Source organism: Spinacia oleracea, chromosome 2 (genome assembly GCF_020520425.1).
Source record: "Spinacia oleracea cultivar Varoflay chromosome 2, BTI_SOV_V1, whole genome shotgun sequence".
NCBI lineage: Eukaryota > Viridiplantae > Streptophyta > Magnoliopsida > Caryophyllales > Amaranthaceae > Spinacia > Spinacia oleracea.
In genome coordinates, this window is record NC_079488.1 from 111,476,608 (window position 1) to 111,500,750 (window position 24,143).

Here is a 24,143-nt window from a genome sequence, read left to right on the forward strand (position 1 = left end):
TTTCTCCCTCTCTCAAATCTTCAGTTATACCTTTCTCTCTCCAAGGTTTTTTTTGTCTTAAAAGATCTCCGCCATCTCACCGCCGTTTCCCCTAAACGAAGTCCTTTTGGGGCGGGTATCGGGTCAGATTCTGGGTTGGGATCGAGGTTGTTAATGAACGGTGGGTTGGGTTTGAGAGAGGGTGGTTGAGTAGGAAGAACAGGGGAGTGTGGTGGAGGAGGAAAGAGATTCCGACGGTGGTGGGTGGGGTAAAGGTGGAGGATCTGACTGTGGGAATGGGTTCGGGTTTGGGTTTAGGATATCCTGGAAATTCGCCCATTTTGGGCAATAATGCCAAGTTCTCGAAAGTGGTAAATATTACTTCTTTAATCTTCAGATGATTAAATTTCATTTTTTTTCACAATTATTATGAGATCTGGAGATTTCGAATTGATTCTGGAGATTTTGTTGATCATGTGTTTTTTCCGATTTTGGTTTGAATTTCTTAACAGACTCTTCAATAATTATGGATTAGTTCATCAATTAATTACATTTACTAATTGTTTTTTTTTTTTGTTATTCGATTATCTTAGCAGGTGCTGGTTGAAGGAAATTCGCATAGTTGCACTGTTGTTCTTCATCGTCCTCCATATCTTAATGCCCTCTTCCATGGTAATTTATTTCTTCCTTATATTTTTTGTTACTCATTTTGATTAATTATTGTTTCTGTAATACTATAAGTTTAATGGAAAAATTATTGTAAAAAGTTCCATCTAAGATAAACAAAAACAGTGAAACCAATTCTGGTGGAACTGATCAAGTTTAGAGGTTTTAAATTTAAATATGGACATTTAGGATTCCATTCTTTTTTGGTACAAATAAAAGAAATCAAAGGTAAAATTTTGTAGTTTAAGCGTCATACTCCATTGCCTCCTTGGTGAGCCAGATTTCATGAATTAAGGGAATGAAGAGTGTGTTTGTGTAAATTTTTTTTTGTTCAATTGATCATATTTGTTCCTATACTACTGGAATAGTACACACATCGGTATGAAAAAGCATCCAAATTATCTGTTTCTGGGTTCTATCAATAATTCACCTGCTTGAATTTGGGATTCAATGTTAATGTAGATAGAAACAGGCAAAAAAAAAGTCTCTAAAAGACCTTCATTTGCAGGTAGAGTTTCTGTTTCATAGTTGATCTGACCGGAGGTGTCCGACTTTATAAAAAAAATCATCGTTTTTCTTTTAATTTGAAACATTTCACTATTTTAGCAGCGTTTTATGAATAAACTATGGTTTCCGGTTGATTATTGTGGAATTTGAAGTGTGTTCTCTTTAATTACTGTCGATTTGATTGTAATTTGGTGGTAATACATTGCAGTATCATCCAGATGTATGCAGAGGAGATAATTGGTCAATCAGTTTCCACCAGATCAACGAAGCTTATGATGCAAGTAGCAGTACTAATTTTCTTATTTTCCGTTCAGTTTTCAAATCAAACCAAATGTAGCTAACTTGAATTGAATCAATAAATTTCGCAGACGGTGATGAGTAACTTTGGAGTCGAATCTCTTCTCTATTTTTAGACGTTGCTGCAATTATTAGAGAAAAACAAGTTGATGAAGAACAGCAATTCATTGTCAATGTCGAATAACTCTTTCTTCTGATCTCAACGACAGGTCTCCTTTTCTTTATTTTCTGCTTACTTATGGTTCATCAATTAATTTCATTTAATAATTGTTTTTTTTTTTATATTCGATTATGGGATGAGTTGATAAATTACATCAAATTACTAATAGTTGATGATGGGATGAGTTACAAATTCACCGTAAAGTAGTCTAACTTCTTCCCTCAATATCTGTAATTCTATGAACTGACGCCTATAAAATAAAAACTCTACATGTCTTTTTGGTTTTCATATCACTTTGAACTTATTTTGTCCTTTTCGTTTATGAATGTTTGACCATATTTCAGGTAATTAAAAAAAAATAGATATAGGATAAACATCATTGATTATCTATGCTTCTAGGTCTGGGAACATGGGGATGGGATGAGGTGGCTTAGGGAATTGAAGGTTAGGTGACAGTGTGTTGGAGTGGGTAAGTTGGTGTATGAGAAGCTTCAGTGGGGAAGAGTTAGCAAAGGTGGTGATGTTGGCATGGGCTATAGCAATGCATGGGGGCTGTTCTAAGCACCCGGCAGAAGTAGTTGCTGGAGCCGAGTCCTATCTGATGGGATATTGGTTGGCAAGTAGTGTGGGGAGGGGGAGTAGTACAGAGGGTAGGATGCATCGAGAAGCCCCCCTACTGGTGGGCTTAAGCTAAATGTTGACTGAGCGAAGTTCGGATATAAAGGGGTTGGTCTGGGTGCTGTCATACGTGACCATTTAGGGGATGTGGTATGTGCAGGCTGCCAGCAAATGGAGGAGGTGAGGGAGGCAAGCATTGTGGAGGCAAAATCAATCGTGTTTGGGGCTAAAATAACATTGCCTTGCAACCCGAGTACGTTAATTGTCGAATGTGACTGCTTGCAGGGTGGTGAAGATGCTCCAAAATGAGCAATATGATGGATCTTACCTTGGTGTAGCAGTTAGAGAATTATTAGCTTTAATTGTGCCATTGATTACCTGTTGTTAATTAGTTCAGTTGTTCTGATTAGCTTTAATCGTGCCATTGATTACTGTAATTCTGACCGGGTAGTAATTCACAGTGTCTAATGGTTTAACTACTTTAATGCTAATAAAACTTTGATGTTCCTTACTATTTTGAAATATGTTGGTTATTAGTAAGGATTCATGATGTGGAGAAGAAGAAAAGGCGAAAGATCAAACATTGTTGTAACTTCGCTAGAAAAGTTGCCGATGATTCAGTTGTGTATTTAATTCAGTTGTGTATTTAATTCAATTGTATGCCGGTTTAGTTACTGTTGTGGGATGTCATTATTTCAGGAGACTGCCCATGGAAAGAGCCAGAAGTACAAAGAAGAGAAATCAGTTTATTTTTATTTTTATTTATTTATCATATTTGTGTCATTGATATAATTTCTTTATTTTGGTACTAAGATTAGATTCTTTGTCATGTAAAGGGCATGATTACTCCGTTTTACTATTTAGATGTTTGATTGTATAGTATAACCTTAAATTTTTTAAATATGAATTTTGTGAACATTTTTTTTAATCTAATATTTATATTTAGTTGTAATAGTACAATTTTAAGTTTTTATGTAATTCCGCACGCATCGCGTGCATATAAGACTTTATATTATTATTGGTGATTAGTTATGAATAAAATAATTTATGAATAAATTAGGTACATAGAGCCTTATATTATTATTGGTGATTAGTTGTAATAAAATAATTTAAAGTTCAGATATTATCTCGCACGCATCGCGTGCATAAAAGACTAGTCATAAGATAACATATCATGCTTGTACAAGATATGAAGAAAGGTCTCATCAAATTATAATGTACGAAATATCAAATATCATTTCCAAGGGATCTTGATTCTTGCATCCTTCCATGATTCATCGCTGCTCAAGCCTCGATAATTGGTAAGTACTTCAATTCTCGTATAGTTTGATCTCTTCATGAACTCTTCAATCTAACCACACATTCATGCAGATGGAAAACATAAGTTAAAAAACAGCAAAATCTCCACAGAGAACAGTAGAACACACTTAATATTATATTATAACTAGTGTGTGGCCCGGGCGTTGCTCCGGGTTTTACTTTTAATCGGGTTTACATTTTCTAAAAATGTGCCCAATTTTAAAAGATTGTATTTTACATTTATATGTGAAAGTATGACAAACATTGTAGGTAGTTGAGATGGTAGGAAGTGAAACTTTTAATCCATTAGGTTTGATATTCGATCCTTGCTACATGCTTTTTTTGGTTGTCAATAACATACCATGATATGCTTATTAGTGGTGACATGGCGTAATACGGAGGGAATCTACGCGACACATATACGTTTTCATAAACGCCTTTTAATATATTAGTATAGATATGTAATTATTAGAATTATCTATTAATTCAATGTACAGGTTTCAAACATAAGGCTTAAGGATATAAGATAATTCAATGTACAGGTCTCAAACCTATGGATAGAAGAATACACGTCTAAGGCTATATATTTATTTTATCTTATTCTTAATTATTGCTAATTAGACCAGGACAAATCAAAAAAATCAAATTAGGACTAGAAAAATCAACAACAGACCAAAAAAACCAAAAATTACTCATATAAGACATTTAGACCAGACTTGGATCATGAAAAATCGGATGAGAAAAAAATCAGACCAGACCAAAAATTAGAAAAATCAGATCAGATCAGACCAAGTAGAATCAGATCAGACCGTAAACTAAAAAAAATTAGACCAGATCATATGAACAGAACAAGGCTAAATGTGTAACTAACTAACCTTTAATTTTTAGAGGACAATTCTTCAAGTAATACCCAATCTTTCTCAATTTCAAGCTCCTGGACTTTCTGTTTTAGTTCGCAATATTTGTGTTTGAGATCAATCTGTCATAAATATGTACATAATCATCATACTAATAACAAGTTCAAAGCAATTTATAATTTAATATCAAAACTCAAAGGGCAAAATCTATAACTATAACAATGTACTAGCATAAATACCTCATATTTCCTTTGAATTTGAAGTTTCATTACTGATTTAGTAGCCTCTTCTTCCTTTCGCTCCAAAATGTCGAATCTCTCTTCGAGAAATTCAAGTTCCTTCTCTATTTGACTGACTCTTTGGTTACGTTGTGCCAGTTTTTTTTCATTCCAAAAATCTGGATATTCTACTCTGATTTCCTTCAAACATTTCTACAATGACACAAAGTGAAAGTGAAAGTGAGATAAATTGACTAATACTTCGTACTTCGTATATAAGATTGGTGGGTCACTCCACCTATCACCAATTGGTGTTAGGATGGAACCCGTCATAATTCTCCGTCATACCTCCGTCGTATGCATCATTTTGAGTTTTTACACTATAAATGTACTAACTTTGACCATATGTATTACTAATACAGTAATACGTAAAGACAAATTTTATGTTTTTTAGTTGTTATTAGGTTAATCTCAATATATATTTTCAAAGCATCTAATAATATGTAAGATACTTATGTTCAAATTAATGCATAAATAGTATAGAAAGACAAAATGATGCATCTATTGTGAAACAGAGAAAGTATGTGAGTATATGTAGTCAATCTCTTCTCTTATATGAGCTTGTGTATGTGATCTATCTCTTCTAAAGTTAGGGGGTCTGTGAGCATGTTGTATGACCTATCCAGACCGCAAATTTTAAGGTGGCTCACAATGAGGTGGAGTACGTGTTAAGAGTATTATTCACATGTGAGTATTAGACTAGTTGTCCGATTTTAGGATGGTACTCGTTAGACTCATATGTCATCATTTTGTCAATCTCTTCTCTGATCATGTTTGTTTATGGCCCAATGAATTTATCACAATGAATGCAAAAGAAAGAAATGTGAATCTTACACGAATATTGCGTTTCAATTCGTACTTAGAACCATAGCGCCACTTTTGCCAATACTCATAGTTAGGATATCTCACAAGTCTTGGTTTTGGAACTTTAGCTTCGGCTTGTTTAACTTCGGGCTCGAGAATCGACCTCCTTCTTTGAAGAGGTTCAAGCTCTTTCAACAATTGTTTCTCCGTTGCCCAATTAGTCTTCCCATGACCCAATTGCGAACTCAATTTCTCTATTCTTTCCACGATTTCAGCCAACTCTATATCCGGGTCGGATTCTTCTTCTAGGTTTTCATTCTGTAATCATTATATAACCATGTACAACAATAATTATTATGGAGACTAATGGTTAAAAAAGAGAGATACTCCTTCAGTCTTATTTTACTTGTTCCATTTTACACAAAAAACTCTCACAAAAAATGGACGGATGAAGCAAGAAAAATAAGACAGAGAGAGTGAGATTTTTCCAATAAATAAGGTGTAGTGTTGAGAGGTTAGATCTTCGACCGCAATCAATCGAGTCAGATCAAAAGCCACCTTAAAATTGTTTAGATCATTAGAACCAATCATCAAAGATTGTACCAAATAATGATGTGAAATAATGTATGTACATGTGTCAAATCTATCCACAACGGTAAATAGAGTTTCATTTGGTTCAATTTGATAAGGTTTTGTTAATGTTTTTAACTTATTTCCGGAGATGTATGACATTTGATTAAAAGCATATTCTTTTTACTTTATTCTTGTTATTTATACTAGGTCAGACCAAAAAATATCCTCGGCAACATTCAAACCAGGTCACACCAAAAATTAGAAAAATCATACCAATCAAAAACTAGAAAAATCAGATGAGAACAAGTGAAAAGTCCAATAGTAGAAATTGCTTACAATGCTTTCAGGAAAATGCTTCAAAAGTTTTGTATGGTATTCATCAAGTGTGTAAAGTTTGTAAATCTGATGATTCTTCCATTTTGATTTGTCGCTTAGTTCCAACACTTTTAAATTTTCAACCTTTAATTCGCCCTGCCAACAATAAGAAAAACAATATTCTTTCGGAAAATATTTGGTTGACCCTAAGGGTTAGCAACCCTTAAGATACATATAACATAAAATAAAATAATATATAAGTGTAATTAATTGGAGAGAGAAAGTGTTATAAGGTGAGTTTCAATGAATTTGTAACCAATCATAATTCAATATTTAAAGGGTTACCAACCCTTAGGGTTACTCTATCATTGTTCTATTCTTTCATACAGAGTATTATTCTAACAATTCCCCAAGAAAAATGCTTTATTATGCAATTAATAAAAGAAACAAAGAGAATTAGGGAAAAAACTAGGGAATTAAGGGTATGATAAAGTTAAGTAAGACGAGAAAAAACAAGAGAGAAAAAACTAGGAAATACCTTTAAAGATTGTATTTTTAGAAACAAACATTTTTTCTCGCCACGAACCCGTTTTCTTAACTCCTTAGCTAGGGTTAGAGTCGCTTCCAATTCAGGATCTATAAAATGCTGCTCCGTTTTGGCAAACGAAAATTGATGAACCAAATTGCTCAGATGTTGATTATCATTATCATCACCTGTTTTAAAATTTAAATAACAAAAAACAAATAATTAATTAAACATAAACATAAACATAATTTCTACCAAATTATTTAAAGGATGAATATTCGAATTAAAACCTTTTAACGCCATTGGTATTTCTGTTTGAAATTTCTGATATTTGATAATCTTTTAATTTTTGAGGGGTAATTTTTGTATGTTTGTTAATTTCATTTATTATTTTATGGAGATACGATTACCAAATATATCGTTGACTAATTTGCATGCCGTGAACTCCAAGGTCCAGCTTAATCTCTCAATTACGAGGCAACTTTTTACGTTTCTGTGTAGGGTACTAGGGTGTGACACAGGCCCAAACGGCCCAACTCCAGCGTGGACATCTTCCTAACATCTTCCAAGCCCATCAGAATTATTTTATAGTGTAGAGCTGTCAAAATGGTTACTCGAGTCTGGTCATTTCATGTATGGGGTCATGTCGGGTCACTTTAGCACACGAGTTCAGATTTGGTTTTCAGTTGGGTCATGTTGGGTTGGGTTTAAGTCAGTTTCGTAGCAAGTAAATTCGAGTTCGAGTCAAGTTTAGATCGGATAATTTTCGGGTTGATTAACATTCAGGTCAAGTTCACACCCGAACATGGGTGAAGTTCGGTTCTGGTAATTATCAGATCTGGTCAAGTTAATTTTCAACCTATGATTTTGTTTTCTTATATTATAAAATTTAAGGTTATGTTTATTTCAAATTTGAGTTATACTCAAATCGATTAGGTCATCAACCTCTGGTCAATGACAAGTTGAGTTATCAACATATCAGGTTAAATCGGATAACAGGTCGTCACATGTCGGGTCTCTAACAATTTTTATCGAGTTATAATTGGGTTCAGATTATTGTCGGGTCCAGTTCGTCCAGATTAATTGTCTGGTCGGGCCAGCTATGTTATCGATCGACCATCTTCCGATCGGCTGTCGGGTTTGATCATACAATATCGGGTCAAAGGTTATCTGTTTTGTAGGGTCGGGTACGGCCATGTTATGCGTTTCCTGTCTAAATAACATTTCGGATCCCGATCGGTTACAGGTATAGGTCGGTTCAAGTCGGGTTCTTGGGTCGGGTCAGTTTTTGTCATTTGTTCCTTATCCGGATCACAGAGTAATATACGGAGTATGTGACATAATACGCTTATTTTGAATTTTTTACTCTTAAAATCACGTGAACACCAACACTTCAAGAGTTGACGTATACCAATTTCGTCCCTTTTTATTTGCTCCATTAGACTTTTTACAATGTTCACGTCACGGTTTAAGTTGTACTTGTAAATATCTCAAATTCTACCATTGTAATTTACTGTTGAATCAAATACGGAGTACACTTCAATAAAAATTAGACGCCATACTAATTAACATATACTAGTACAAACATTCATTATTCAGCAACGAATTTACATTTAAACGCGTATTACGTACATATAAAGAAATGAACAAAGGTCTCAAATTATCAAGTACGGAGAAGTAAGTATGACTTCCGAGGGATCGAATACTTGTGGTATAGTTTGATCTAAATGTGACATCGCGATTCCATTTAGACTTAGATGAACTCCTCGATTGATCTAACCACACATACATGCAGATGGAAAATGCAAGTCAAAAACAGCAAAATCTCTAGATAAAATACACTTAATATTATTCGTAGTAATATGTTACTACATATTAGAATTATCTCGTACGTAGTATGTGATTAATAATTCAATGTACGGGTTCCAAACCTAGTAGTACTACGTAAGGCCTAAGAATGAAAGAATACGCGTGTAAGGCTCTTTCTCTTCAACTTATTCTTAGTGCTTATTAGGTCATACCAAATCAGGAAAAAAAAATTTAAAAAAAAACTCACAAAATATTTAGACAAGACTAGATCAAACCAGGAAGGATCAGACCAGAACTGATCAGGTAATTCAAAGTTCATTCCATGCATTACTTAGTCACGAATTAGCTAAGAAAAGATCGGCAAAGTTTATAGGATTCCACTAGTTACTTTATTTCTTGCTGATCAAAACTATTGTCAAGATCATCATTTTGGACAGATTTTCTGACCATCTTCATGGACAATAGTTTGAGCATCACAAAGTAAGAGTTTTGGGATGGTCAGAAACTATTGTCAAAAACCCATCACAACCATGAATCAGTTTCTAGTTGTGCGATTCTATCTTTCTTGTTTCGTTCCTCACAAATCAGGAACTAGAAACCAGATGAACAAAACAAAGCCTAATTGTGTAACTAACCTTTAATTTTTGGAAGACAATTCTTCAAGTAATACCCAATCTGTCTCCGTTTCAAAGTCCTGGAATTTCTGTTTTAGTTCGCAATATTTGTGTTTGAGATCAATCTGTCAAAAATATATATAATCATCTTACTTATAATAATTCAAAGCAATTTATTTAAAATCTATGATATAACTATAACAATGTAGCATAAATACCTCATGCTTCTTTTGAATTTGAAGTTCTATTACTGATTTAGAAGCCTCTTCTTCCTTTCGCTTCAAAATGTCGAATCTCTTTTCGAGAGGTTTAAGTTCCTTCTCTATTTGACTGATTCTTTGGTTACGTTGTGCTTGTTTTTTTCCATTCCAAAAATCTGGATGTTTTACTCTGATTTCCTTCAAACATTTCTACAATGACACAAAGTAAGAGTGAATAGTTATTCCATGTCGAAAAAAATAGAGAAAGATTGACTAATATACGAAGTATTATAAGATTCGTGGGCCACCCCACGTATCACCAATTGTTTTAGGACGTTAATCGTCAGATTTACATGTTGTCAATATTTTTTTCTATACTTCCTCCATTCTCTTTTAGTTACAACTTTTCTATTATCGGTAACATTTGTTACCAATTTTACCAAAATACTCTCACTTGTTTTCCTTAACCCACCCACTTGCACTACTCAATTACTCGATCATATCATTCACTTTTTTCGTTAGGGGGATTAATATGTAAATTTCCTTGAATCCACTTACAATGGAAAATTCATGATGAACAGTAAACGTTACATCTATTTCGAAACAGAGAAAGTATGACTTTGTATATGGCCTGGTGAATTTACCGTAACGAATGAAAAAAGTAATGTGAATCTTACACGAATATTGCGTTTCAATTCGTACTTAGAACCATGGCGCCACGTTTGCCAATACTCGAAATTCCTACGTCTTACAAGTTGTGGTTTTGGGATTTTAGCTTCAGCTTGTTTAACTTCGGGCTCGAGAATCACCCTCCTTCTTTGTAGAGGTTCGAGATCTTTGAGAAATTGTTTCTCTGTTGCCCAATTAGTCTTCCCATGACCCAGTTGCGAACTCAATTCCTCTATTTTTTTCACGATTTCAGCCAATTCTATATCCGGGTCGGATTCTTCTTCTAGGTCTTCATTCTGTAATCATTCATACAACCATGTACAACAACAATTATTATGGAGACTAATGGTTACAAAAGAGAGATACTCTTTCAGTCCACCAATTCTTAAATGGACTTGATTCACACTAAATTTATTGTGAATCATGCCTAAATGAAGGTCAACAACTTGTTCTTAATTTGTTTTGCATGTTTATTAAGATTGTTATGAAAAAAATATATTAAATTGGTGTCGTAGATAAATAATGTTGTGTTTGAATAATATGATTTTAAGTTACAATTAACTTTTAAAAACACGGGTTACTATGATACAAAAAATGGTTACTATATCTAAGAAATTTGGTATTTAATTTATTATAGTAACTATATGAACAATAAAGGTCCATATGTATGAAAAAAGGTATTAGAGAAAATTATTGGTTTTGGATTCACACTAATATTATTGTGGATCAGGTTGACGCAGGAATAATCTCTTTCAGTCTCATTTTACTTGTTCCATTTGACCCAAAAAAGTCTCACAAAAAATGGTCAACTGGAGAGACGAAAGGAGTAACATTTTTCCAATATATTAAGTGCAGTGGTCGAATTACAACAGAACGAGAGGTTAGATCCTCGACTACAATAAATTGAATTAGATCGAAAAAGCCACCTCAAAATTGCACATATTTTTAGATCCACTCGTTAAAGATTCTACCAAACAATATGAAAAGAGCGTATGCACATGTGTCGAATCTATCCATAACGAGAAATGAAGTTTTATTTGGTTCAATGTGATAAGTTTTTGTTAATGTTTTTAACTTATATGTGTAGATGTAGCACGACTTTTGCTCAAGAGTATGTTTTTTTCACCTTATTCTTGTACTTATTAGACTAGTTGTTGGCCCGTGCGCGGTCCCCCAAGTTAGTGTTAAAAGAATACCGAAATGCAAAGGAAATCCCGAGCGGAATTAGTATACGACATTTCATTGTAGCCATTCTACTTTTGTAAGCAGCAGATAAATGAATCAATAGATTCACACATACCAAACACGGCCAGTTGAACTAACAAAACATTCCTCACATCAAACGTTCAACTAACCAAACTTAATCAGGTATATCCAAAATCCTGTAGGAATCCTAAATATGATCCTTAAACCTAAAGGTCAACCTAATATGAAGGGAACTTTGATTAAACCAAGAGAGGTCCACGTAGTTCAGTTACTGAGATGAGAAGATCACAAATATATACACACAAGAAAACCGCATATCACATCCAAATAACAAGGCATAACTGAAGATTAAGGGGGTGAATGAGCTAAAGTTATGAAGTTAGAGTGTAGATCAAGATAGCGGCTACACATTACAAGAGTAAAAAAACCAAATTAACCGTGTTAGTCTCATCAACGAGACGCGTATGAAAAAACAAATGACTCCGATCAAACTCCTACTTTCAGTCAATAAAGTAAATTAAACGAATAAAACAGGCCTCACATCAAACGGCCAGGTAACAAAAAGTAATCACAGTAATCCAAAAAATTGTTCAAAACCTAAAAATTCTCCTCAAACCTAAAACCAAAACTAAATGGAAGAAAGCATCGATCAAATCAAGACAAAAAGTCACGGACATCAGTTGGTGAGATGAGAAGTTTAACAAATAATGTTTCCAAGTACATGCACACAAGTAAACGCCGTAGCAGATCCAAATAGCAAAGCATCGGAATGACAGCATTCACTATATAATTTTATGCAGTGGGTGAAACATTGTCCATGGGAAACATATTATTCGGTATCATATCATCAAATGAAAATTATTATCCAAGCTCACAAACATCCAACTAAAGTGGCCAAGCTAAAAAGCAAGAGCAGGGAGTACCTTACTGGTGTGAGTTATAAATGGGGGAAAAAGGTTAAGAAAACAAAAGAGGCCAGAAACCTAATGAACTAAAAGCAAAAGAGGACACATATATATACACACATGACAGCAGCCACACAGAAGTAGGCTACACCCAAAAAGTAAAAGGGAAAATAAAAAAAAGCAGGAGGGAGGTAAAAAAAAGTACAACAACTAAAGGGTAAAAAAATTGGGACTGAGCATATACAAGTGCAAGAGGGGGGGAAAGGTCAAAAGGAATGAGGAAGTACTTTTTTACTATTTAAGAGCATGCCTTTCCATGAAAAAAGGTGGGAACAGTGCCTGGCCTGCAAACAATGTAACAAACAGGGTAAGGGTCATCAGTTTAGGCCTCCAAGATAGCCCCCATACCACCCCCAATACCCTCCACGACCAAAGAAAAATCTACACATAAAAATGGGATAAATGACAGAGTGAGGTTCCAAGAAAGATAAAACAACAAATTGAAGTCAAGCACTTGCAGGCCGGCACTTATTTATGTAACATTCACACCAATTATCTCAAACTGAAGCCGAGCATTTAAATGACCTATTACCTCAAACTCAAACCGAGCATTTTGTCTGAACAGATTGAGCACGAGATTGAAATTGAACATTTCCCAAGGTAGTGTTAAAAGAATACCGAAATAAAATAAATTAAAACCGAGCGGAATTTGCAAGCAGGTTGAATAAAATAAGCAGGCTCACAAAAAAGGGGCCAATAAATCAAACCGAGCAGACATTTATTTTGAACTGTAACCAAGGATCTAAATGGGCAAACAGCGTGAAATAAAAGGACAGGCCCCACAGAAAGTGAACAAATAAACAAAACCGAGCATTTAAAGGACGACATTTTTATTTTAAGCTGAAACCAAGCATTTTAACAATCGTGCATCTCAAATGTAAACCGAACATCTGAAACTGAAACCGAACACTAAAATGGCTATAAACCTAGAACCAAGAGCATACAAATAGCAGAGCAAAGTCGATTTTTAAACTGAACAATGTCTCAAATTATACCTTTCTAATATTACCAGAACAACTAATCTGCAGCTGGTTTTTTGCATTTATATATAAAATTATATTACCAGAACAGATAATTTGTAGGTACCTGCAACTACTGGCACCAAGCATTTAAATGAACATGAACTCCAAATAAAACCCAGCATTAAAAATTGAAACCGAGCATTTAAATGACCAATTACCTCAAGCTGAAACCGAGCATCTACCCTGAGCAGATTGAGGACGGGGTTAAAACCGAACATTTCCTCGAGCTATATCAGGTGTACACTCAATGAGAGCAGGGGTGGGTGCAAGTAGTTTAAATAAAAAAAACAGGCTCCACAAAAAACGGACTAATAAATACTTATAAAAGGCAACCATGTAAAGGGAAACATTCATTTTACTGTAACCGAGCATTTAAATGACCAATCAGTTTGGCCTAAAAGAATAGCCTCCACTAAAACAGGAAACAAAACTGTAACCGAGCATTTAGATGCCAACAAAACTGAAATCGAGCATTTAGATGACGACCATCTGGAATCGAGACCAAACATCTGAATGACCATAAACCTCAAACCACGAGCATAGACATAGCAGAATGAACTCAGTATAAACCTAGATGACCATAAACCTAAAATCAGGAACATAAATGTAAATCTAACAAAATCAGGAATAGCAGAGCATTTAGATGACACCGACCATTTCAGTTTGAACCAACCATGTAAAGGGAGACATTCATTTTAAACTGTAACCGAGCATTTAAATGACCAATCAGTTTGACTTAACAGAATAGGCTCCACAAAAACAGGACAAAAACTGAAACCGAGCATTTAGATGCCACAAAAACTGAAATCGAGCATTTAGATGACGACCATTTGAAATTGAAACCAAACATCTAAATCACCATAAACCTAAAACTGCCGGATTAGAAATAGCAAAATGAACTTGCTATTAAACCTAAATGACCATAAACCTAAGTAATTGCTGCTTTTACAAGGGTTAAGGATTTAGAAATTAAGCAAACCTAAATAATTTCTAATCATAGAAAACCTCAATAAAAATCAAATCTCAACACCCTTTTCCCCAATTAATAAGCTTTTCATATATTCATAGCTTGCCTAGTTGGTTAAATACACAATAAAATAATTTCGCAAACAATTTAGAAGAAATTATACCCAAATCTGGTAACAAATTTACAGAAAATAAATTAGAAAAATCAAACTACCCAGAAAAAGTAAGTTTTTACCTTGTAGAACATTCTAGCACAAAAACTACCAATACACAGCAATATTACAAACTTCTGAGGTAGAAAAATTCTTGAAGAATGGTATTGGTCATTTCCTCCAATCTCGTTTTTTCTTTAAATTATGAGTAGTAGTATGGAGTATAAGATAAGATGTATCAAGGTTGTGTTAAAAACTTTACTCCTCTAATAGGCACGGGTGATTAAGGAAAGGGTTGGGTGGGTTTGGATTCTAGCTAGCTATAAATTAAAGTGTGCAGTTTGTTCATCATCTTCAATTCCTCCTCACTAAGAAATTTCCATCAACTCTTTCAGAATGGAAACTCAAAACAACTTCAATTTAAAACCACAACTAACCCTTTTCAGATTCTTCATAGCCACAATTCTTGCAACTCCATCTCTTTCCTTATCAATATCATTTCCCACATACCTCTACATCGGCTTCCTTCATCTCATATACCTTCCCAAACACTTGAGTGCCGCCACCGCCTGTCATTCGGCCACCGTCTAAAGATTCCTAAAGAGTGGGGAATGTAGGAGTGGACATGGATAGACATAGCCTGTTGTATATCCACCTACAATCACAACTTTCCCAATAAAACAATTACTCTAATCTCCTATTGACATTACCGCCCGTCCAACTAATTTTAGGGTAATACGAGTAATTAATTCTTAACCATCAGGCCCTTAATCAAAAGACAGGAACTCAAACAGATTCTACAATCAAGAAAAAAAAAAGCAAAACTGCCTTCTTCCCCTATATAACACGATTTTACAGATAATAAGGAGTACTTCTCATAATCCTCAACACCCTTACTTGAGCAGTTAATTAAGCAAGAATTAAAGCAAACACCAATCACCTAATGTGACGTGCTCAGTAACAAACAACTCAAAGTAATAACAACTAAACAAAATCAGATCCCAAATTCATAATCGTTGTCGCGTAATGCTAAAAACAATGAAATGTAGCTCCTACCACAATAATCATAACCACAACTGTCCAATCTCATAAACCACTAATTAATCATAAAAAAAAAACAAGAGATAACCGTTTGAAGACAATTATTGACTAATTTAATCCTTTATGCGTATCCGAAGTGCGAGTCTCTAACAGTAAATCCTTCTCCAATAACCTCCGCACTTTCTCAAACATCAACGAATTGCAAATTCACAGCAAAAGTTTTACAAATTATCAATCATAACTGAAACCAAAAGGAAAGAAACTTGAATTCGAAGATTCCAGAAAGCTAAGTTGATGATTTGATGATATAGAAATACTGCTTCTTCAATCCTCTATTTTGTCTCCAATTCGTCATAATCAATTACAAGCAACATTCTCTCATAATTTATCCCATTTTCCCAGCAAACACAACCAATCCCATCATTTTAACAATCAAATTAAGTTCATATTTCCCACAAAATTTTACAATTTCACTCTAAAACTTTCAGTACTAAGAAACCCCATCAAAAATTTCCCAGCTCATAACAGAAATGAAAATGACCATAAACATCTAAATGACCAAAAACCTAAAATCAGGAAGGAACAGAAATGTAAATCTAACAAATTCCAAGCCACTTAATCAAACACTTAACTCACAATTCGGTGTTGCCCAAGGAATCATCCTTCCACATGCAAGATCAGCAAGAAGATGTAATAAAATCAGTAACTAAAGCAAACAGATCTGGGAAACGCTAATGAACTCAAGCAATTGGAAAGCAAAAAAATGCATAGAAATCTAAAACAATTTGGGCCAATGTTAAGACAAAAGAAACAAGAAAATATGTCCAAGCAATAAACGAACCCAGGGTAAACCACAATTGCAGATGATAAATAAACAGTAAACTACAAGAAAGGGCGGAAGAGAAACGCACCAAGGCCCAGATATCGGACCGATTCCAGCTACATAAATCGCCCTAAAAACGGTAGGAATCCTACCAGAAATATGGAACCTAATGAATTAGGACCGGATGCATGGTTAGACACGCTCCCCAGATCTGATTTCTGGGCGAGGCCTAACGCAACGCACGGAACCCAATGCATTGGGTCCACATCTCCGGTAGGTTTCTACCGAGCAAAATAGAAGATGCCGACACCGAAGAAGAAGGCCGCGCCTCCAAGGACAGCAAATCTGCAGAGAAAAGGCTGGAGGTGAAGGAGAGGCGAGGGAGAAAGAAAGGCAAACCCGATAACAAACCCTGGATGACAGACAAAAGCTAAACAAAGAGAGGATGAAAAGGAGGGCTGATTTCGAGAGCAGAGTATGGAGGTGAAGGAGAAGCAAGGGAGAGAGTAAGGAACACAGAAGACTCATGGGTGAGAAAGAGGAAGGCAGTCATGTGTGAGAAAGAGGAAGGCACGTGTGGACAGTTTAGAAAGGGCAAATCTATTAATGGGCATAAAATGAAGGGCTTTGTAGGGATAATACTATTGCATGAATAGTTAAACTAAGGTTCTCACTTTTAAAAGGTTGTAGATAAGACCCAAAAAAAAAATCAGACCAAAAAAAGCAAAAACAATCAAAGAACACGTGACATGTCCAATAGTCGAAATGGCTTACAATGGTTTCAGGAAAATGCTTCAAAAGTTCTGTATGGTATTCTTCAAGTCCGTAAATTTTATAATTGTGATATCTATCCACTTTTCCCTTGTCGCTCAGTTCCAATATTTTTGAATTTTCAACGTGTAATTCTTCCTGCCAACAATTATAAGAAAATTATTTATTTATTCATACAAATAAGGTTAAATTGTTTTTTACCAACTAAAAAAAAGTTGACAAATTGTTTTTTACCACCTAAAAAAATAAAAGTTGTTTTTTTTACCTAAAAATTAAATAAAAATTGTCTTTTATCACCTCTTAACTACAAAATGGACGAAAACGTTATGTGAATTAATAGGAAATAAGGGAAAATGGTAGTTTATATACATGAAAATCGTGGGAGAAAAGAAGTAAATAAAAAATATAGTCGTTGAAATGAGTCCACATAACGTTATCATCCATCTTTCCTATTAAGAGGTGTTAAAACAAACTTTTATTTTATTTTTAGGTGGTAAAAGACAATTTTTATTTTTTTAGGTGGTAAAAACCAATATATCAAATTTTTGAGGTCATAAAAAACAATTTACCATTTTACAAATAATCATTATAAAATTCCCATTTAATGATGTCTTCTTATGAATAATTGATAAAGGGAGCTTATAGTATAAAACCCTCTAATTAAGAGGAGAAAAAAAAAATGTTGGGGTATACCTTTAACGATCTTATTTTAAGTAACAAACATTCTTTCTCGTCACGAAGCCGTTTTCTTAACTCCTTGGCTAGGGTTAGGTTCGCTTCCAATTCAGGATCCGAGCAATGCTGCTCCATTTTAGCAAAGGAAAATTGATGAACCAAATTGCTTAAATTTTGATTATCATTATAATCACCTGTTTTTAAAATTCAAAAATAACGAAAACAAATTAATTAATTAATTAATTAAAGATAAACATAATTTCTACCAATTTATTTAGGAGGTTGAATAATCGAATTAGTACCTTCAAACTCCATTGGTATTTCTGTTGAAATTTCTGATATTTGTTTGATAAACTTGTTTTTTTTGAGGGGTTTTATTGTTTAAGGGGATACGAGTTCCAAATCTATAGTTGACTAATTTGCTTGCCGTGAACTCCAAGGCCTGACTTGATCTCCCAATTAAATTACGTTGACACAGCCCAACTCCAGCGTGGACATCTTCCTAACATCTTTCAAGCCCATCTGCCGTCAAAACGGTTACTCAAGTCGGATATGAGTCGGGTTATTTTGGGTATCAAGTCATATCTGATTGGGTCGTGTCAGATCACTCTATTACCCGAGTTCAAGTCGGGTTGGCTTCAGTCGGGTCATGTCGATATTTTTTCCATTTCGTATACATATCGGGTTCGGATCGATTCATATTTGGGTCGAGTTTAATTTTTGGGTCGGGTATGAGCCGGTATTGTAACATGTAATTTTAGGTTCGGGCCAAATTTGAATCGGATAATTATCAAAAATCAAGTCGGATTCACTTCCGGATACGGGTCAAGATCGAGTTCAATAACTCTCAGATCTGGTCAAGCTTTTAACCTATGATTATTATTATTTTCTAATATTGTAAAATCAATGTTCTATTTATTTAAAATTTGAGTTTTTTTCCAATCGATTAGGTCATCAAGTCATCGTGTGTTCTTGTCTGGTCAATGTAAGAATGATCAGATCAAATTGAGGTTTAGAGTTAGTATTTAGCTTGGTCAATGACAAGTCCAGTTATCAACAGGCCAGGTAAAATCGGATAATATATAGGTCGGACCACTAACAGTTTGTGTCAGTTATAATTGGGTTCAAATCATTGTCAGGACAGTGTCGAATCAGGTTCGAATTAATTTTTCAGTCGGGCCAATCTGTTGTCGGTCATCTTTCGGACGGTGTCGAGTTCATATTCGGGTCATACTATACCGATTATTAGTTTTGTTGGGTCTGATACAGTCGGGTCGTTTCCCGTTTTAACAATATCTCGGGTCCCAATCTGGGTCACTTTAAATTGAGTTCTCAAATCGGGTCAATTTTTAACAGTTATTCCTTATCCGGATCACAAATAATATATGTGACATCACACACTTATTTTGAAGTTTTTACTCTTAAAATCATGTGAACACCAATAGTCCAACACTTCAAGAGTTGCTTATAAGTTATAAGGCCTCATTTTCCTTCCGTCCCTTATTACTTACTCCATTAGACTTTTCACGATTTCCAAGTCGCTTAATACGTACTCGTAAATATCTCAAATTCTACCATCTTAACTTACGATTGAAATCAAATACGGGGTATACTTTGTCGTCTAAATGTAGATGTCACCTGATTTGTCCATAAATGGAATAAAGAAAAGTGTAAATAACATTATAAAACGGACTAAAACGGAAAATATAAAAATAACTTTGAAACGGAGGTAGTATATTATTAGAATTATCTATTTAATTCAATGTACAGGTTCCAAACCTAAGGCTTAAGGATAGAAGGTAATTCAATGTACATGTTTCAAACCTAAGGAAGTAAGGATAGAAGAATACACGTCTAAGCGGTCTAACTATCTAAGGCTATATATTTTATTTTATCTTATTCTTAATTATTGCAAATTATACCCGACCAAATCAAAAAAATCAAATTAGGACTAGAAAAATTCAAACCAAACCAAAAAATACTCATATAAGATATTTAGACCAAACTGGACCAGAAAGAATCGGATCAGATCATTCCAGAAATTGAAAAAATCAAACCAGACCACAAACTAGAAAAATCAGATCAGACTAGTAAGAATCAGATGAGACTGTGAACTAGAAAAAATTAGACTAGACCATGTGAACAGAACAAAGGCTAAGTGACCGCTTATTTGGAAATTTTACTCTTAAAAAGTTAAAATCACGTGAACGAAGACCTTCAAGAGTTGACGTATACTCATTTCGTCCCTTATTATTTGCTCCATTAGATTTTTTTACGACGTTCGCGTCACGATTTAAGTCGTACTCGTAAATATCTCAAATTCTACCATTGTAATTTACTGTTGAATCAAATGCGGAGTACACATCAATAAAAATTAGATGTCGTACTAATTAACATATACTAGTACAAACATTCATCATTCAGCAACGAATTTACATTTAAACACGTATCACGTACATATAAAACTAGTTTGTCACCGGAGAAGATATTATGCTTATGCAATAATACAAGAAATGAACAAAGGTCTCAAATTATAAAGTACGGAGAAGTAAGTATGATTTCCGAGGGATCTTGCATCCTTCCATCGCCTCGATTGGTAAGGGATAGCTGAATACTTCTGGTATAGTTTGATCATCGCGATTCCATTTAGACTTAGATGAACTCCTCGATTGATCTAACCACACATACATTCAGATGGAAAATACAAGTCAAAAACAGCAAAATATCTTGAGAAAAAACACATAATATTATTTGTAGTAATATGTTACTACATATTAGAATTATCTCGTACGTAGTATGTGACTAATAATTTAATGTACGGGTTCCAAACCTAGTAGTACTATGTAAGGCCTATGAATGAAAGCATACGCGTGTAAGGCTCTTTCTCTTCAACTTATTCTTAGTGCTTATTAGGCCACATCAGATAAGGAAAAAAAACAAAAAACAAAAAACAAAAAAAAAAAACAAAAAAAAAACAAAAAAAAACTCACAAATAATATTTAGACAACACTAGATCAAACCAGGAAGGATTAGACCATAACTGATCAAACTAGAAACTAACAAAATCCCGACTAGACTTGATATGGAATATGTTCAAAGTCCCACGAAATCAGTTCAAGGTGCTATGGTAATTCAAAGTTCATTCCATGCATTACTTAGTCACGAATTAGCTAAGAAAAGATCAACAAAGTTTATTGGATTCCACTCAAAACAAACCTTTATTTCTTACTGATCAAAACTATTGTCAAAGACCATCAATTTGGACAGATTTTCTGACCATCTTCATGAACAATAGTTTGAGCATCACAAAGTGAGAGCTTTGGGATGGTCAGAAACTATTGTCAACAACCCATCAGAATCGTGAATCAGTTTCTAGTTGTGCGATTCTATCTTTCGTGTTTCGTTTCTCACAAACCAGGAACTAGAAAATCCAGATCAGACCAGATGAACAAAACAAAGTCTAAGTGTGTAACTAATTACCTATTTTTGGAAGACAATTCTTCAAGTAATATCCAATCTGTCTCTGTTTCAAAGTCCTGGAATTTCTGTTCTAGTTCGCAATATTTGTGTTTGAGATCAATCTGTCAAAAATATATATAATCATCTTACTAATAATAAGTTCAAAGCAATTTATTTAAAATCTATAATATAACTATAACAATGTAGCATAAATAGTTAATACCTCCTGCTTCTTTTGGATTTGAAGTTCCATAACTGATTTAGAAGCCTCTTCTTCCTTTCGCTTTAAAATGTCGAATCTCTTTTCTAGAGGTTCAAGTTCCTTCTCTATTTGACTGATTCTTTGGTTACGTTGTGCTTGTTTTTTTTCATTCCAAAAATCTGGATGTTTTACTCTGATTTCCTTCAAACATTTCTACAATGACACAAAGCAAGAGTGGATAGTTATTCCATGTCGAAAAAATAGAGAAAGATTGACTAATATACGAAGTACTACAAGATTTGTGGGATACCCACGTATCACCAATTGTTTTAGGATGTAACTCGTCAGATTTGCATGTTGTCAATATTTTTTCTATACTTCCTCCATTTTCTTTTAGTTGCAACCTTTCTATTTTGTGGTAACCTTTGCTACCAATTTTACCAAAATACTCTCATTTGTTTTCATTAACCTACCCACTACTCATATCACTCACTTTTTTTTTCCTAGGGGGATAAATATGTAAATTTCCTTGAATCCATGTACAATGGAAAATTCATGATGAACAGTAAATGTTGCATCTTTTCAGAACAAAGGAAGTATGACTTCGTATATGGCCCGGTGAATTTATCATAACGAATGCAAAAGTAATGTTAATCTTACACGAATATTGCGTTTCAATTCGTACTTAGAACCAAAGCGCCACCCTTGCCAATACTCGAATTTGCTATGTCTTATAAGTTTTGATTTTGGAATTTTAGCTTCAGCTTGTTTAACTTCAGCCTCGAGAATGAGCCTCCTTCTTTGAAGAGGTTCGAGCTCTTTGAGCAATTGTTTCTCGGTTGCCCAATTAGTCTTCCCATGACCCAATTGCGAACTCAATTTCTCTATTTTTTCCGCAATTTCAGCCAACTCTATATCCGGGTCAGATTCTTCTTCTAGGTCTTCATTCTGTAATCATTCATACAACCATGTACAACAATAATAAATATGCAGACTGATGGTTAAAAAAAAAAGGTACATTTTCAGTCTCCTTTTACTTGCTCCATTTGACCCAAAAACTCTCACAAAAATGGTCAAATGGAGTAATATTTTCCCAAAGTGCAGTGGTCTAATTATAACAATATGAGAGGTTAGATCTTCGACTGCAGTCAATTGAATCAGATCGAAATCCACCTTAAAATTGCAAAGATCATTAGATCCACTCATTAAAGATTGTGCCAAACAACAATGTGAAAGAATGTATGCTCACGTGTCAAATCTATCACTACGTTAAACGGAGTTTTATTTGGTTCAATTTGATAACTTTTTGTTAATGTTTTAACTTATTTCTGCAGATGTCGTATGACTTTCGATCAAAAGTATGTTATGTTCTCCTTATTTTTGTTACTTACTTATTTTAGATAAGACAAGAAAAATCAGACCAGAAAAAGCAAAAACACTCACATTAAACATTCAAACCAGATCACACCAAAAACTAGAAAAATCCTACCATTTTAAAAGCTAGAAAAATCATACCAGAACCGGTGAAAAGTCCAATAGTCGAAATAGCTTACAATGGTTTCAGGAAAACACTTCAAAAGTTCTGTATGGTATTCTTCAAGTCTGTGAATTTCATAATCGTGATATCTATGTGCTTTTTCCTTGTCGCTCAGTTCCAATATTTTTGAATTTTCAACGTCTAATCCTTCCTGCCAACAATTATAAGAAAAATAATTATTCATTCATACAAATAATAATTCTAAAATTCCCAGTTAATAATGTCTTCTTATGAATAATTATAAAGAAAGGGAGCTTATAGTATAAAATGCTCTAAATTAAGACGAGAAAAAATAATTTTTTTTTTTTTTAAGGAAATACCTTTAACGATCGTATTTTAAGTAACAAACATTCTTTCTCGTCACGAAACCGTTTTCTTAACTCCTTGGCTAGGGTTAGGTTCGCTTCCAATTCAGAATCCGAGCAATGCCGCACCGTTTTGGCAAAGGAAAATTGATGAACCAAATTGCTTGAATTTTGATTATCATTATCATCACCTGTTTTAAAATTTTAAACAACGAAAGACAAATTAATTAATTAAAGATAAACATAATTTCTACCAATTTATTTAGAGGTTGAATAATAGAATTAGTACCTTCAAACGCCATTGGTATTTCTGTTGAAATGATATTTGATAAACTTTTTTTTTTTTTTGAGGGGTTTTATTTATTGTTTAGTGGGATACGAATTCCAAATCTATCGTTGACTATTTTGCTTGCCGTGAACTCCAAGGTCCGGCTTGATCTCTCAATTAAATTATGTTACTTGTGTAGGTTGTGGCAGCCCAACTCCAGCCCAATTATGTTACTTCCTAACATCTTTCAAGCCCATCCGCTGTCAAAACGGTTACTCAAGTAGGATACGGGTCGGGTTATTTTGAAGTGGGGAAGTCCCACCTAGGCCACGTACCTTGGTCAACAACATTCCTTATTTTCAGTAACAAAATAACTTCCACCATTTCTTATTTTAACCATTTTTCGCTAAATTTATTGTGGATCATGTCTTAAAATAAAGTCAATAACTTGTTCCTAGTTTATTTTGGCATTGTATTAGGATTATTATGAACAAAAAAATATCAAATCAGTGTTGTTAATTCATGTTGTGCTTGAATAATGTGATTTTAAGTCATAATTCGCTTAAAAAAATACAGGGTT

At 34.1% G+C, this 24,143-nt stretch overlaps 3 protein-coding genes across 4 annotated transcripts; all 3 read right to left on the minus strand.

The window, feature by feature from the left end:
- Positions 1-3,286: 3,286 nt before the first annotated feature.
- On the minus strand, positions 3,287-7,305 carry LOC110785350 (uncharacterized). Of its 2 annotated transcripts, XM_056835602.1 has the most exons (7): positions 7,170-7,305; positions 6,892-7,067; positions 6,375-6,509; positions 5,496-5,783; positions 4,623-4,814; positions 4,402-4,505; positions 3,287-3,578 (listed from the first exon to the last, which is right to left on the minus strand). In XM_056835602.1, the coding sequence occupies exons 1-6, from the start codon at positions 7,180-7,182 to the stop codon at positions 4,404-4,406; spliced, it is 906 nt and encodes a 301-aa protein (XP_056691580.1). In that variant the 5' UTR covers positions 7,183-7,305; the 3' UTR covers positions 3,287-3,578; positions 4,402-4,403. The 2 variants fall into 2 exon arrangements, with proteins under 2 accessions (XP_056691580.1, XP_056691581.1); XM_056835603.1 differs by lacking the exon at positions 6,375-6,509.
- A 1,070-nt stretch (positions 7,306-8,375) lies between these two features.
- Positions 8,376-17,970, minus strand: LOC130467178 (uncharacterized). The gene is made up of 8 exons (XM_056835604.1): positions 17,811-17,970; positions 17,121-17,255; positions 16,435-16,691; positions 12,570-12,626; positions 10,180-10,467; positions 9,521-9,712; positions 9,324-9,427; positions 8,376-8,654 (listed from the first exon to the last, which is right to left on the minus strand). The coding sequence occupies exons 4-7, from the start codon at positions 12,588-12,590 to the stop codon at positions 9,326-9,328; spliced, it is 603 nt and encodes a 200-aa protein (XP_056691582.1). The 5' UTR covers positions 12,591-12,626; positions 16,435-16,691; positions 17,121-17,255; positions 17,811-17,970; the 3' UTR covers positions 8,376-8,654; positions 9,324-9,325.
- Positions 17,971-20,156: 2,186 nt separating this feature from the next.
- On the minus strand, positions 20,157-23,688 carry LOC130467179 (uncharacterized). Its single transcript, XM_056835605.1, has 7 exons — positions 23,585-23,688; positions 23,311-23,486; positions 23,007-23,141; positions 22,114-22,401; positions 21,475-21,666; positions 21,273-21,373; positions 20,157-20,466 (listed from the first exon to the last, which is right to left on the minus strand). Exons 1-7 carry the CDS (start codon positions 23,595-23,597, stop codon positions 20,445-20,447), a joined length of 927 nt encoding a protein of 308 aa, XP_056691583.1. The 5' UTR covers positions 23,598-23,688; the 3' UTR covers positions 20,157-20,444.
- Between the last annotated feature and the right edge of the window lie 455 nt (positions 23,689-24,143).